At 35.2% G+C, this 15271-nt stretch overlaps 2 protein-coding genes across 2 annotated transcripts; one reads left to right on the forward strand and one right to left on the reverse strand.

Moving 5' to 3' along the window:
• Positions 1-4555: 4555 nt before the first annotated feature.
• On the reverse strand, positions 4556-9316 carry LOC139091106 (uncharacterized). The gene is made up of 9 exons (XM_070641049.1): positions 9091-9316; positions 8810-9034; positions 8258-8752; positions 7752-8203; positions 6891-7216; positions 6434-6645; positions 6027-6251; positions 5468-5965; positions 4556-5412 (listed from the first exon to the last, which is right to left on the reverse strand). The coding sequence occupies exons 1-9, from the start codon at positions 9287-9289 to the stop codon at positions 4628-4630; spliced, it is 3417 nt and encodes a 1138-aa protein (XP_070497150.1). The 5' UTR covers positions 9290-9316; the 3' UTR covers positions 4556-4627.
• A 1344-nt stretch (positions 9317-10660) lies between these two features.
• Acsf2 (Acyl-CoA synthetase family member 2) lies at positions 10661-13722 on the forward strand. The gene is made up of 7 exons (XM_070640973.1): positions 10661-11000; positions 11074-11202; positions 11422-11645; positions 12182-12369; positions 12480-13068; positions 13129-13285; positions 13419-13722. Exons 1-7 carry the CDS (start codon positions 10755-10757, stop codon positions 13665-13667), a joined length of 1782 nt encoding a protein of 593 aa, XP_070497074.1. The 5' UTR covers positions 10661-10754; the 3' UTR covers positions 13668-13722.
• Positions 13723-15271: the final 1549 nt, after the last annotated feature.

A 15271-nucleotide genomic window follows, 5' to 3' on the forward strand; every position in this document is an offset into this window, starting at 1 on the left:
TTCACTTCGCTTCGCTTCGTTCGCCCGACTGTTATTAGGTCACAGTAGTGTCGGACTCCACTTCGCTTCGCTTCGTTCGCCCGACTGTTATTAGGTCACAGTAGTGTCGGACTCCACTTCGCTTCGCTTCGTTCGCCCGACTGTTATTAGGTCACAGTAGTGTCGGACTTCACTTCGCTTCGCTTCGTTCGCCCGACTGTTATTAGGTCACAGTAGTGTCGGACTTCACTTCGCTTCGCTTCGTTCGCCCGACTGTTATTAGGTCACAGTAGTGTCGGACTCCACTTCGCTTCGCTTCGTTCGCCCGACTGTTATTAGGTCACAGTAGTGTCGGACTCCACTTCGCTTCGCTTCGTTCGCCCGACTGTTATTAGGTCACAGTAGTGTCGGACTCCACTTCGCTTCGCTTCGTTCGCCCGACTGTTATTAGGTCACAGTAGTGTCGGACTTCACTTCGCTTCGCTTCGTTCGCCCGACTGTTATTAGGTCACAGTAGTGTCGGACTCCACTTCGCTTCGCTTCGTTCGCCCGACTGTTATTAGGTCACAGTAGTGTCGGACTCCACTTCGCTTCGCTTCGTTCGCCCGACTGTTATTAGGTCACAGTAGTGTCGGACTCCACTTCGCTTCGCTTCGTTCGCCCGACTGTTATTAGGTCACAGTAGTGTCGGACTCCACTTCGCTTCGCTTCGTTCGCCCGACTGTTATTAGGTCACAGTAGTGTCGGACTCCACTTCGCTTCGCTTCGTTCACCCGACTGTTATTAGGTCACAGTAGTGTCGGACTCTACTTCGCTTCGCTTCGTTCGCCCGACTGTTATTAGGTCACAGTAGTGTCGGACTTCACTTCGCTTCGCTTCGTTCGCCCGACTGTTATTAGGTCACAGTAGTGTCGGACTCCACTTCGCTTCGCTTCGTTCGCCCGACTGTTATTAGGTCACAGTAGTGTCGGACTCCACTTCGCTTTGCTTCGTTCGCCCGACTGTTATTAGGTCACAGTAGTGTCGGACTTCACTTCGCTTCGCTTCGTTCGCCCGACTGTTATTAGGTCACAGTAGTGTCGGACTCCACTTCGCTTCGCTTCGTTCGCCCGACTGTTATTAGGTCACAGTAGTGTCTGTTATAATATCATAGTTGTATACTTTTACAGTAACGACAACATATTTTCATATGTGCACAATTCTCAAGTTTTTCATGAATTATATAATTTTACGATCGTACTGGATTTTCGCTCGAAAGCAATATATAAAACTAAAAAACTTACTGCTATGTCTTGTGAAGTATAATTAAATTTGTATTGAAACCATATAACAGTCTATAATATTTCCATACAATCTTAAATTAATAACAAATTGTTGGTTTTCTGATTGAGAACTTAACAACACTGATATTTTACAGTACAGCATGATTGTGCATTATCCAGGACCATATTTATACAGTATATCAAGATCCAGTAAGATCCAGGACCATATTTATACAGTATATCAAGATCCAGTAAGATCCAGGACCATATTTATACAGTATATCAAGATCCAGTAAGATCCAGGACCATATTTATACAGTATATCAAGATCCAGTAAGATCCAGGACCATATTTATACAGTATATCAAGATCCAGTAAGATCCAGGACCATATTTATACAGTATATCAAGATCCAGTAACATCCAGGACCATATTTATACAGTATAACAAGATCCAGTAAGATCCAGGACCATATTTATACAGTATAACAAGATCCAGTAAGATCCAGGACCATATTTATACAGTATATCAAGATCCAGTAAGATCCAGGACCATATTTATACAGTATATCAAGATCCAGTAACATCCAGGACCATATTTATACAGTATATCAAGATCCAGTAAGATCCAGCACTATATTTATACAGTATAGCAAGATCCAGTAACATCCAGCACCATATTTATACAGTTTAGGAAGATCCAGTAACATCCAGCACCGTATTTATACAGTTTAGGAAGATCCAGTAACATCCAGAACCATATTTATACAATATAGCAAGATCCAGTAACATTCATTCACATTATGTTAAGATTCTGTTAACATCCAGTCACACTATTTCCATAATATCAAGATCTAGATTCAATGTCCCGATTCAATATTACTGAATAAATTTTGATGGAAATTTCATTTTAATTTAACGGTATTTTAAGATTCAAACTATAACGGTTTTTTGAATTTTAAATATTCCACGAGAAAAATACTTAGCTTTGTTTTTTCTCTTCCGAAAATACTTTGAACGAATACTATATTTAACATAATTAATAGCTGGTATTAATAATCAATGCACAATAAAACATAGAAACTAATTTTCAACCTTGTATATGGTCTAATTCATGTACATTAGAAATATACTTAATTGACTTGGGATTTTTTTCCCATCTCAAATTTTATTTAATTAATTATAGCATAATTAAGAATTCTTGAGATTTCAAAATGCCTAAATATTGTATTGTCATCGGGAATACACATGTAGAAAAATTTTGAGCTCAATAGGAGCAACAGAAGTGGTCGAAAAATCGATTCCAAGATTTGACGCATACAAACAGAGTGACTTAAATAAAAGCGTGTAAAAAAGTTATAAAAATGAAAAGGAATACACTTTTTTATTAGATAAAGATATAGATTGTAGGATAGGATGATATGAAGGAAAACCAGGAGATAATGATAAATATTTTAGGATAGGAGTTATTTTGGGGTGTTTTATGATGGGCAGGATATTTGGAAAATTAAAATTTTTCAATAAATTTGGAATTTAGTTGATTTCAGAAATTTGAATGTTTAACGGCTTTCAAAAATTTTAAAATTTAGCGGTTTTCAAAAATTTGAAAGATTAACGGATTTCAAAATATTCGAACTTCAACGGTTTTCAAAAATTTGAAAGTTTAACGGTTTTCAAAAATTTGAAAATTTAACTAGTTCAAAAAATTCAAATCTTAAAAATCCGTTGATTACGAAGTTCAAAATTCATAATATTTTCTAATTAGCTGATTAAACTGAATTCTGCCTTCAAAAATGCCCTTAAAAACTCCATAATAATCAAGTTTTATGATTTTAATTATTTTTTGTTTTTTGATGCTTTAATTTTATTTTTTGCCATTTTTAAACAAATGTGAAGTAAAACCATAACAAAATCTACATTTCATTCCTAAAAAGACGTATTTCGATGAAACTTTAAAATGCTTAATTTACTGAAAAATAGGCCTCAAAAGACTGATTTTTATTTTTCAAAATATCATCCAAAATGAAAAAAATCCACTAAACATTAAAATGCTAACTTTATGTTCGATTAATGAATAAAAACTCATCAATTAATAGCCTAAAAAATAAGAATTTATGTGTCCATCAGATTAACATAATTGGTAAACTAAATCAATTGCCTTAATACTTCTTTTTATTCAATATTTATGAGAAAAAATAACAATTTTTTTTAGGCAAGTACAAAGAATAAAAAATTTACGAATTAATGTGAAATGGCAAATAACTCTTACCATCTTCTATCAATCTATGATGTATGAAAACTTAAGTAAATTCATCAAATAATATTTATCGGAATCAAAATCTTAAAAACAAATAAAGAAAAATATTTTAGTTCAGAAAATTAATTAATGCATATTATTCTTACTTCCACAGTCAATACTTCTCCTGCTGTTCCATCTTAAAATGATACAATTTATGCTCATTGAATGCTTCTTGGTTCCGGAACGACAGCGTGCATTTATCACAAGAAATGAATCGCAGTGGCTTGAACTTCTTCGTATGAGTTGTAACGTGATGGGTATGCAATCCCCTCTTACTGAGACAAACATATGGACAGAGTTCGCAGACATATCTAGTTCCAATATTGTGTTCCAATAAGTGCTTCTTAAAATCAGTTCGTCGAATGATTTTTTCAGAACAAATTTCACATTCGAAGAATTTTGGTGGTTTAAGGTGTGACTTGAGATGTCGATCGAGCCCACTTTTGCTTTTTAGTTGCTTAAAGCAAACATCACATCGATGGGCTGTATGACAAGCATTAATATGTGCATGAAGATTCTCAACAGTCGAAAATTCCATCATACAATTTGGACATACTGTTTCCTCCTTAATTATATCCTCATAAGTCACAAAATTTGCCTCAACACCTTCTAGGTTTTCAGGGCTTGATTCTTCATTTCCAAAATACTCTTGAACTTCTTCCTTTACTGAAATTACGTACGGAATCTCGTTTTTGACAATAACACGTTCATTTGATACTTGCTTACGAATAATCTTGCGTTTTTTGAGAATTTTCTTGTTATTGACGACTAATTTGCCGTCAATTATGCTTACATTACAATATTCCATCGTATAATCCTTTTAATTCACTAAAATTAACTTTCTGCAATTAAAGTGCGCTTTGTTAAATTTATTTTTGTGATATTTGAAAAGGGAGTCAACTTCATGTGATAGTTCAATAAGGCAACGCTTTAAATAATTTCAATTGTCAGAAATACGTTAAAATTCCTAATTTCATTTATTGCTAAATTAAAGTTTAACTAAGACATTTGAAACGCTAAACTAGACTACTCTATTCAAAAATTCTGATGATTTATCAGGTTAATCCATCAAAATCAATAATAAGCTTTTAAAACTTATTAAATCTGCGATCAAAATCTCTCCATAAATCCATTCTCTCCTTGAATGGATGATTGTCAACAACAAGATTTCTTCCAATGTCCAAAAACTCCATATTATCAGTAACTTGAGGCCATTGAGTGTTTTGAAGTAATGGATCAAGTCGGAATGGTGTTGGATTTCCGAATCGTCCAAAATTGATAATGAGTCTCAAATATCTATCATGGACGGTATGAGCATGATTATTTAAAGGCACAGGATTTCTTTGTCGGTTCATTCGATGGAGATACATGAAATCATCTTCAGCTGTTGCGCCTTCAACATCAACTAAGTTGAAAGTTTGTTGATGAAAGCTAAAAGCACCAGAAAAGCTAAATCTAAAGAAGTAAACAGGCTGATGTTGGTAATGGAAATCAACAAATTTGGACATTGGAAAGATATTTTCACGATCAGAACAGTATTCCATCCATTGCATCATCATTTCCTCAGTTATAACTTCAGAATCACCAAAATAAACACGTCTAAATCCATCGATAATTTCATGTGCTTCTTCACTGTCTCGTTCAATTTGCCAAGCATCAGGAATTAACAAATGTGGATCTTCATTGAATCTATCTCTGCCTTCTGGGAAGTTCAAATTCTCCATTGAATGCATGCTGTTGAATCCAATCAATAACGGAACATTGTTGATTGTAGCATTTCGTGCAAGGATGTCTGGATGCATTGGAAGTAATTTAACCTCTTCAGTGCCCTCAGCGTCGATAGATGGAACAAATGCACGAGGGTTAAACTTGTCTATAAATGAAGAAAAATTAAGTTTGAGGTTATGAACTAAAAATTGCATATTTACTTGGCATTTCAGTAGGCACGAATGTGTTTGAAGCTTCCAATAGCTGTTCAGCTGTGAATTCTCTCAATTGAGACACCAATTCCTCAGTTGTTGTCCATTCCAAGTACAATGCCTTACCCAAAGCTTCAGCATTCTCTTTTGGATTCGGCTGGAATGGATAAGTTTGGAACAAAGATCCAGAAAGTGACACAGCTTTGGCAAAAAGACCTTGAGCCTCTTGAGAATATAAAAGTGATTGAACGATGACACCGCCTGAATTATGTCCCATCAAAATTACATTGTTAGGATCACCGCCAAAACTATGGATGTTAGCATTGACCCATCTTAAAGCTTCAAGAACGTCCTTCAAAGCATAGTTTCCAGTTGCATGCTCATCTTCAGTATTTAGATGTCCAAGAACGTCTAATCGGTAATTGAATGTCACATAGATAGCATGTGCGTATTCGGGAATGTATTCCCATCCAGTAAGATTTGGATCTCCTGATTCGCTGTTGAAACCTATGAGAATTGAGAATTTTAAGCTTGCATTCATGGATTTTATAAGAATATTAAGCCTTACCTCCTTGATGGATATGGAAGAAGACCGGCAAATTTCTCAAAAGGAATCGATCAGGTGTGAAGACATTAAGGAACAAACAATCTTCACTAGTAACAAATGGTTGTCTTGTTCCAATAATAGGAGTTGCAAGTTGTGGACAGTTGGCACCAAAAAGGCTACCGTCTCTGGTTCCACTCCATCCAGATGCAGGAACTGGAGCCTTCCATCTTAATTCACCGACTGGTGCTGAATATTAAGAAGAGATTATTGAGTTACTGATTAAGGCAGTGATGGGCAACCTGTGTGCCGCGGCACAAGGGATGAGGTGATCAGTCTGTGTTCCGCGACACAACGGATAAGGTGTGCCTTGGTACAAAAAAGGTTGTCCACTACTGGATTAAGGCGATGAAAGGCTGGCGATAACTTACGTTCAGCATAAGGAATTCCTCTATAGCAAACAAAAGTCTCAGTTCCATCATATCGTTCGATCAAGCCTCTTATCCTTCCTTGATTCAATGTTATGACAGGACCAGCACGAGTAACTCGGTCACCAGGACCATCCCAGCCGTCTAATAAGTTTCCATATACCAAAGGTATTAATAATAGAAGGAGGATCTTGTACATAATCGAATGAAGGTTTTAAACTGAAACAAAATTCAGATGCACAGGCTGTATATATACTCTTATCTAGAAGACATTTTGCATTGATTAAAATCAGATTAACCTCACTTATAACATTTTAACAGAACATTTATGCATGATAAAGAAATGTGATATGTGACGCAAATTCATAAACATTTCACCATTCTTGCTGCTTGCTGATCGATTTATTTAACTTTCATCAAAAAAAGATTAAGACATGATTTATTTATAAATTATCAGAACTTGTTGAATCTTCTGTCAAAGTCCCTCCATAGGTCCATTCTCTCTTTGAACGGATGAGTTCCAACCACAAGATTCTCACCGATATCCAGGAACTCTAAATTGTCAGTGACTTGTGGCCATTTGATGTTTTGCAGCAGTCGATCACGTGTATTTGGTGTTGGATTGCCATATCTGCCGAAATTAAGCATCAATCGCAAGTATCTATCTCGAACAGTATATGCATGATCAGTTCTTGGTACTGGATTTCTGAATCTATTCATACGATGGAGGTACATGTAGTCATCGAAGCTGGTTGTGCCATTTACGTGCATTAGACCGAAATATTGCTGTGGGATATAAATAATTGATGTTAAGTTCAAGTTAAGTTGTGGGCATTGTGCAAATCGACAACACTCTACGCCCGTGTTGCCCAAACTTTTTGTGCCACGAAGCACTTTGGTTGTAGACCACGATTTAAATCGCATATTGCGTGCTGCGGAACACAGTTTGGACAACACTGCTCTATGCAAAGATTGGGATTGATTAGCATCTAGCAGGAACCGAACTCGCGTTCTTACAAGAGAGAGAGGTTAGAGTCTTGATGCCAGCCTCTCGTCCACAGAGACCTTACTGTCACATTAGCAAATTTGCCTAATTATGGTTTAACCCTACTTGAGTGGAAAAAAGTTCGTTACAACTAGTTAATGACTAATTCTAACAATAGCTTGTCCATTTGGGCTATACCCTATTCCACTCTCACCATACAGGTTAGGTTCGACCGTACACGAAGAACATGGAGTCATATAGGTTCCATATGAACTCTGTATGGCTTCCTAGAGGAATCATGCGCCACTAGTAAGTCTGTAATAACTAAATACTAACCTGACTAAAACTAAAAGCACCAGAATAACTGAATCTGTAATAAAAGACAGGCTGTTGCTTGTAATGGAAATCAACAAATTTAGACATTCCAAAAGCATTTTCACGATCACTACAGAAGTCCATCCATTGCATCATCATATCCTCAGTTATAATTTCAGAACCATTGAAGTAAACTCTTCTAAATCCATCGATAATTTCCCGAGCTTCAGCACTGTTCCTTTCAATTTTCCAAGCATCAGGAATCAACAAATGAGGATCGGCATTGAAGCGATCTCGTCCGTTTGGAAACAGTAAGTTTGTCATTGAGTCCATGCTGTTGAAGCCGATCATCAATGGAACTTTATTGTAGTTTGCAGTTCGGGCTAGAATGTCTGGATGTTTTGGAATCAATTTAATCTCATCAGTATCCTCAGCATCAATTGAAGGAACAAATGTTCGAGGTACGAATAATGCTAAAATTTAAGGAATCGCTTAATTAATAATCAATGACTGAATAAATAGCATACTTGGCATTTCTGTTGGAAGGAACCTAAAAGTGGCATTTGACAGCTGTTCAGGTGTGAATGTCCTTAACTGCGAGACTAATTCTTCTGTATTATTCCATTCTAGATTCAACATCCTGCCTAATGCTTCAGCCTTTTCCTTCGGATTAGGTTGGAAGGGATAAGTTTGGAATAAAGAACCAGACAGTGACACAGCCTTGGCAAACAGTCCCTTAGCATCTTCTGAATAAATCAGGGCTTGAGCAACAACACCACCAACACTGTATCCCATTAATATGACATTATTAGGGTCACCGCCAAAACTGTGGATGTTCCTGTTAACCCATTTAAGAGCTTCAAGAATATCTTTTAATCCATAATTTCCAGTCGCATGACGATCCTGTGTATTCAGCTGCCCCAAGACATCAAGTCGGTAATTAAATGTCACATAAATGACGCCATTTTGAGGAAAGAATTCCCAGCTGTGAATATTTGGGTCTCCTGACTCACCGTGGAAACCTTAAAAAGATAAGATATGTAGGTTATCAAGTACTCAGTCATTAGACAGATACGAACCTCCCAAGTGAATATGAAAATAGACAGGCAGATTCCTCAAAAACAGCCTATTAGGTGTGAAGACATTGATGAACAGACAATCTTCATTCATGACAAATGACTGTCGGGTACCGATCAGTGGAGCACCAAATTGTGGACAATTGGCACCGAACAGACTTGCATCTCTTATTCCTCTCCATCCAGATGCAGGAACTGGAGGTTTCCATCTTAATTCACCGACAGGCGCTGAAATTTCATTGAATTTAGAATTGTTCCTTAAAGTCTGCAATTACGTAACTTACGTTGAGCATAAGGAATTCCTTTATAGCTTATAATACTCTCTGTCAAGTCATAATGTTCAACTCGACCTCGGATCATTCCTTGATTTAAAAATTTGATTGGTCCTGGATAGGTTAGACGGGGACCTGGACCATCCCAATCGTCTAAAAGTGACTCACTTAACACGACGGGAATAAAGAAAATCAGCAGAAGCTTGTACATCTTTGAAGAGGTTTGAAAAACTGAAAATTATTGGCATTTTAACCAAACAGAAGTAAATTATCGTTATCGTGTCTGTGAAATATCTGGGAATTACGCGAGACTAAGTTCCTTATCAATAAGTATCGTGCGTAAGATTAGTCCCAATTGAAATTATCGCGGTTATTTATAATGTTTTGTTTATATGCTATGAAATGTGCTAATCTTAATGGATGTTAATAGAAGATAAGATAAAGGGGTTAGACAGAGAACTTTTAATGAGTCAACTTTGATAAAACAGGTGTACTTTGCATGACACTGTGTGTATTATTTTTATCAGGTTTGAGAAGATATTGTGAATTGAAAGTTCCCAGTCAGTACTAAGCAGCTTGTTATGGTTTGAATGAGTGTGTCTGAATACAGCGATCATGACGTCGTCAAGGCATATTCACGGATTGTTGATCTTCTATCTTTCTTTACGTCGTTGAAAGTTAGAATTTAGGGGAGTTAAATACAATAAGTGAACGGCCCGATGAGGTACCGATGTGCTGCCGACTTTATTATGCCGCTCGAGATTCATCACAACTTTATCTCTATGTGGTCGGGATTTGGTTAGAATCACTGGAAATGCCTTTTATTAGGCTATTATGGACAATTATGTCGCGACGCACATTTTGGACTCCCTGATAACTTCTGTTTCTAGGAGTTATAGATGGTCATTAAAGAGTTATTTGAATCTCATATAATTGCTTGAATAACCGAAAGTACAAAGAGAATACTAGTCTAAAAGTAAGTAGTCATGAGTATTTTTGCTTAATGAATATGTGATCAGCTCCCTGAGTGTAATCTTGAGTACACCCTCTGCATGTTAGTAATTTTGTTCAACGTACGGACTGAGAATTTATACAGACTAGATGACAGAGCCAGCAACAGAGTTAAATAGAACGCTTAGTTGGTATATTTAGTAGTATACCCAAAAAACAAGCCCCTACTCTTCAAGCATTACGTTATCATGTATAATAAGAAGTCTATCTCTTATTTCTTATCAATAAATCAACCTGATCAGCTGTTCATTATCTTATAGTCGCCCCACACATAAAAGTATGTTTACATCTCCAAGATGTCACCTACGATGTATGTGTCAATCACACCACAAACCCAAAATAAATGCTTATCAATGAATTTGCAAAAACAAAAAATAAATGTTCAGATGTAACTGGATTCATTGCATTATCAACTAATAAATAATCAAATATAATGATCGAGCATATACATAAGCTGACTCTCTGTTTATTCTCTCATTTTATATGATAATCATTATAATGACGATTAAACTCACTTAAATTGATAATGATTTGTAAATAATAATAAACTTAATGATTATAGAAACATTCAAGAGTTAGAGTCAGTTCTCTCGCGAACGTTGAGCAGTCAACAGTAAATCATAGTACAAAAATATAGTCACAGAATTAATTAACTAGATAAAAAAATGATTCTCAAACGATTGAGCACTTTAGGTCAAAAAGTTTCTAAATCACTCAACAGAAACTTTAGTTCCTCAAAAGTCCTTCAAACAACAGCTGGAAGTTACATCCATAGAACTAGTGATGATCCATTAAAGTTCATGACATTCGGTCAATGCCTGAAAAATGTTGCAGATCGATATCCTGACCGGGAAGCAATCGTGTCATGTGCGGAAAACTCATCAATCACATTTGCGGAAGTACTTGATAAGGTATGATACTTTTGTCATTTTATTGACATCCATAAATGCATAAAGTTGCTAATTTTTTATGATTATGTAACAGAGTGACAGATTGGCAACTGGATTATTAAATCTCGGACTTGATAAAGGTGATAGAGTTGGCATATGGGCACCAAATTATGAGTTCTGGTATATCAGCATGATGGCAATGGCACGAGCCGGTCTTATCTGTGTAAGTATCGTATGATTCCGTTGATTGTGATGAGGACTGAAATAAATTTTGTTGTTGGCAATTGGTAACAGAGTCGAAAAAATTTCCACTGACTTGTTAACATTGTCATTGACGTAAGAGACCAGAATCAGTTGGTTGTTGTATTTTTCCATTGACTTTAATGTCACTAACCTTGAATTAGACTCTAGATTTATGATTTCCTCATTTAAATATTCTCAGGTGGCACTAAATCCAGCATATACAATCCCAGAACTTGAGTATTGCATCAAGAAAGTTGACATCAAAGCCATCATTGCACCAGAAGTGTTCAGGAAGCAAAAACACTACAAAATGCTCACATCTCTAATTCCTGACATGATAAATTCAAAAAGTGGAAGTAATGATTGGGAGAACAAGCATAGCTCGTTGAAAAAAGTAATAATAAAGAGCGATAAGAAACTGCCGTAAGTATTAAAAGCCTTGATCTTGATATCTTATCTATTAGAATAGAAGTTTTAATGGCTTATCATAATGCAAGACATAAATTAAGTGAAAACATGTTTATCTGATTGATTTGGAACTGATCGCGAAAAAAAGTTAAAAACATGTGTTATCTTGGTTTTTGTTACTGATAGTGATTCTGTGGTGCTTGATTATGTTTTGAAGCTAGGCTGACTAGATTATTTTGAAAAATTGTAGATTTGATGTGATTTAATTTAACGAACAAAAAATATTTAAATTTTAACGGTTTTTTGAAATTCAAATCAATTGAAATAAAGCCGCGTCTACAATTTTTTTTACTGAACGTACTTTCTGTAGTTTTTTGTGAATGTTCAAAAAAATCCTAAATTTAATTAGTTCTTTCGAGTTTAAAGCTAGAGTTACATAATTAAGAAAGCACACATGTGCTTCACTTATAACTTGCTGTTTTTTAAATTTTAGAAGCTTCAATTTAAAGTTCTGTGCTTATCATTGATTATTTTCATTTTCTTCAAAACAGTGGAGCAATTCAATACGACGATTTAATAAATCTAGCATCTGAAGCAGACCTTAAAAGTGTCGAAGATCTCCAGTCTACAATATCTCCAGACAGTGGATGTAATGTACAATTTTCATCCGGAACGACAGGCAAACCAAAAGCAGCATTGCTTAGTCATTTTTCAATGATTAATAACGGATATGACGTTGGTAAGAGGATCTTGTCCTTATTTCACACACCAAAGAACATTCCTTCCTTGATATTTTACGATCAATTAGCAAATTAATTCCCATTCTTATTTTATTATCCATCCAAACAGGCTTACGACATGAATTTGATAAAATGCATGCTAGAGTTTGCTTAAATAATCCCCTATTCCACGTTTATGGCTGTATTATATCAATAGCAAATGCTTTATGTCATGGGGGGACATTAGTTTTTCCGGCGCCACATTTCAGCCCAGAGGATTCACTTAAAGCTATTGTGAAAGAAAATTGTAATGTCATCTATGGAACACCCACAATGTTTGTTGATCTTGTTGCCAAGCAAAAGGAACTAAATATAAATTTACCACAAATTGAATTGGCAAATACAGGCGGAAGTATTTGCACACCACAACTAGTAAAGGATGTCGTTAATGTATTGAATGTCAAAAAGTTCAAATCAGTTTATGGATTGACCGAGACGAGTGCTGTTGTGTTCCAGTCACTTCCAGAAGATGCAAATGAGTCAGTTGAAGAATATGTTGGAATATGCAACAGTCATTTGGAAGTAAAAGTTGTGGATAATGATGGAAATGCAGTTCCATTTGGACAACCAGGAGAGTTATGGGTTAGGGGATATTCTGTAATGTTGGAATATTTGAATGATCCTGAAAAGACGAATGAAGTTATAGGAAAGGATAGATGGTGAGTTTTTAAGGTTCTTTCGATATTCATCTTGTTGACTAACTTGATGTCATTACTCAGGTTTAAAACAGGTGACCAATTCATTTTGACGGAAGATGGCTATGGAAAAGTATCAGGAAGACTGAAGGAAATGATTATCCGTGGCGGAGAGAACTTGTTTCCACGAGAAATTGAAGACTTTTTGAACACACATGACAATATTTTAGAAGCACATGTTGTAAGTATTTTCTGATGCATTTTTCAAGTCTTTTGCAATTTCAAAACAGCAATCTAGCTACTTAGATCTAAATCCTAGCTTTTAACCCTAGATTCAAGTTATATAACCTAAAACTCTTTTAATTCCCAATCAGAACGGAGTTCCAGACGACAGAATGGGCGAAGAAGCTGCAGCTTTCATCAGACTAGAAGACAACAAGAAGCCAATCACACGAGAAGACATCAAGAAGTTCTGTCATGGAAAATTGGCACATTTCAAAGTTCCTAGATATGTCATCACTGTCAATGAATTCCCAAGAACTGTGTCTGGAAAGATTCAGAAGTTTAGATTCCCTGAAGTCTTTGCCGATAAGCTCAAAGAAGCTTTAGATAATAAGTCATGATGGGAATATTTAGATTTTAATGTTTATGTCCATATGTAGGTTTAATGTTTGATTTAATGAATAAATCGTGATGATTTTTGATGTTTTTGAAATATTTGTGTGTTTCTGTGATTGAAGACTAATTTTGTCCAAACTATTTTGTATCACGACTCACCTTGGTTGCAAGGCAAGTCCGATACATAAGGCTAATCACAATTTATCGTATATATGCAAACTAAAGCTAAGCCCTGTCTTCATATTCACTGGTTCGATGGTATTTCCGCCATGTGATCTTTAAACTTTTACACAGATCACTTAACTTCTTGTTGCTAGGCTGAACATATAGTCTTTAGATGATGTAATTCGAATTATTTTTTAAATCACCAAAAAATTTTTTGGAGATAACCATCGTTATCAGTAACTTTAAGTGACAAATTTGAAAAATAATTAATTTTTTGAAGAGTTTAGTGAACCTTTCAGTTTCTTGTTATTTAATTACTTCCGTGCGATGTATGGAAGGGTGATTCAAGATATGGAAGCTTCCAAATATTTTAGCACTTTTTGGCATAATTCCTGGGATCTTTTGGGATGTTCTAGAGTTTTCACTTCTTGGGTAGATTTGATGAAAATTTTGATGATTTTTCAATATTTTATAGAATAAATTGGTTCTTGCTTTATTAACTAAAGCTCGTAGCTCGTGAAGCTCGTAGCATACAAACAGGTTGATTATCAGATCTTATGCTTCGGCATCTTGTGAGAAGTTAAATAAAAGCACTGATAAGAGTATGCATCACACAGACCAGCATGTGTTATAGAGTAAATTACTGTTTTGATACGAAAAATTCCAAAAGCAATTTCATAACGGTTTTGAAACTTTCAAAATACGAAATCTTTTCCATGTAAAAGCTTATTTTAAAAGCTCTCAATTCTTTGTATGTAGCATACAAAAATTTGTTTTCTGTAAAAGCAATATTACTTAAAACTTTTAATTGAACTTACAATTGTTATCAGTTGTAAGACTTTCATGCTTATAACTTTTGAATTAATTTGTTTAGCATATTCCTGCAATGTAAAGCTGCCGTAATTAATACGTACCGATGTAAAGCATATCATGCAGCATGCTTTAACTTGTAGATAAGCTGAAATAAAACTTTTCAACTTCGAATGTGAAAAATATCATTACAAAGTCGAAAATTCCAAGAAATTCTCATTACAGCTTGCGGCAACAAGGCTTTGCGAAGTAAAACTCGTAAATTTTTATTTTTGTTTTGAATCACTTTTTTTATTTTTTATTTTTATTCACTTTTGATGATATAAGGGATTTTCTTTCTTTCATTATTATGGATGTTTTTAAACGTGTAATATTATCTCATATTGTATAATACATGACATGTGCATCTCTCTCGCTTACATTATAATTTTCAAGAATTTATTAGATTTTTATCATTTACTAGTATTTTTTAGTGAGTTTATAACGATTTTTAAAGGATTTTTATTTTCAGATATTTAAATATTTCGCAAGAAATTTTACTCTTTTTTTTTCATGATTCGAAAGCGATTTTAGATTGGAGTTTTTGGAAAGATTTGTTCATAAAAATTTTTTAACAATTTTTTTTTTCGGGGGT

Source organism: Chironomus tepperi, unplaced genomic scaffold (genome assembly GCF_022539635.2).
Source record: "Chironomus tepperi strain 1889 unplaced genomic scaffold, CSIRO-AGI_Ctep_v1 contig_223, whole genome shotgun sequence".
Taxonomy (NCBI): Eukaryota; Metazoa; Arthropoda; class Insecta; order Diptera; family Chironomidae; genus Chironomus; species Chironomus tepperi.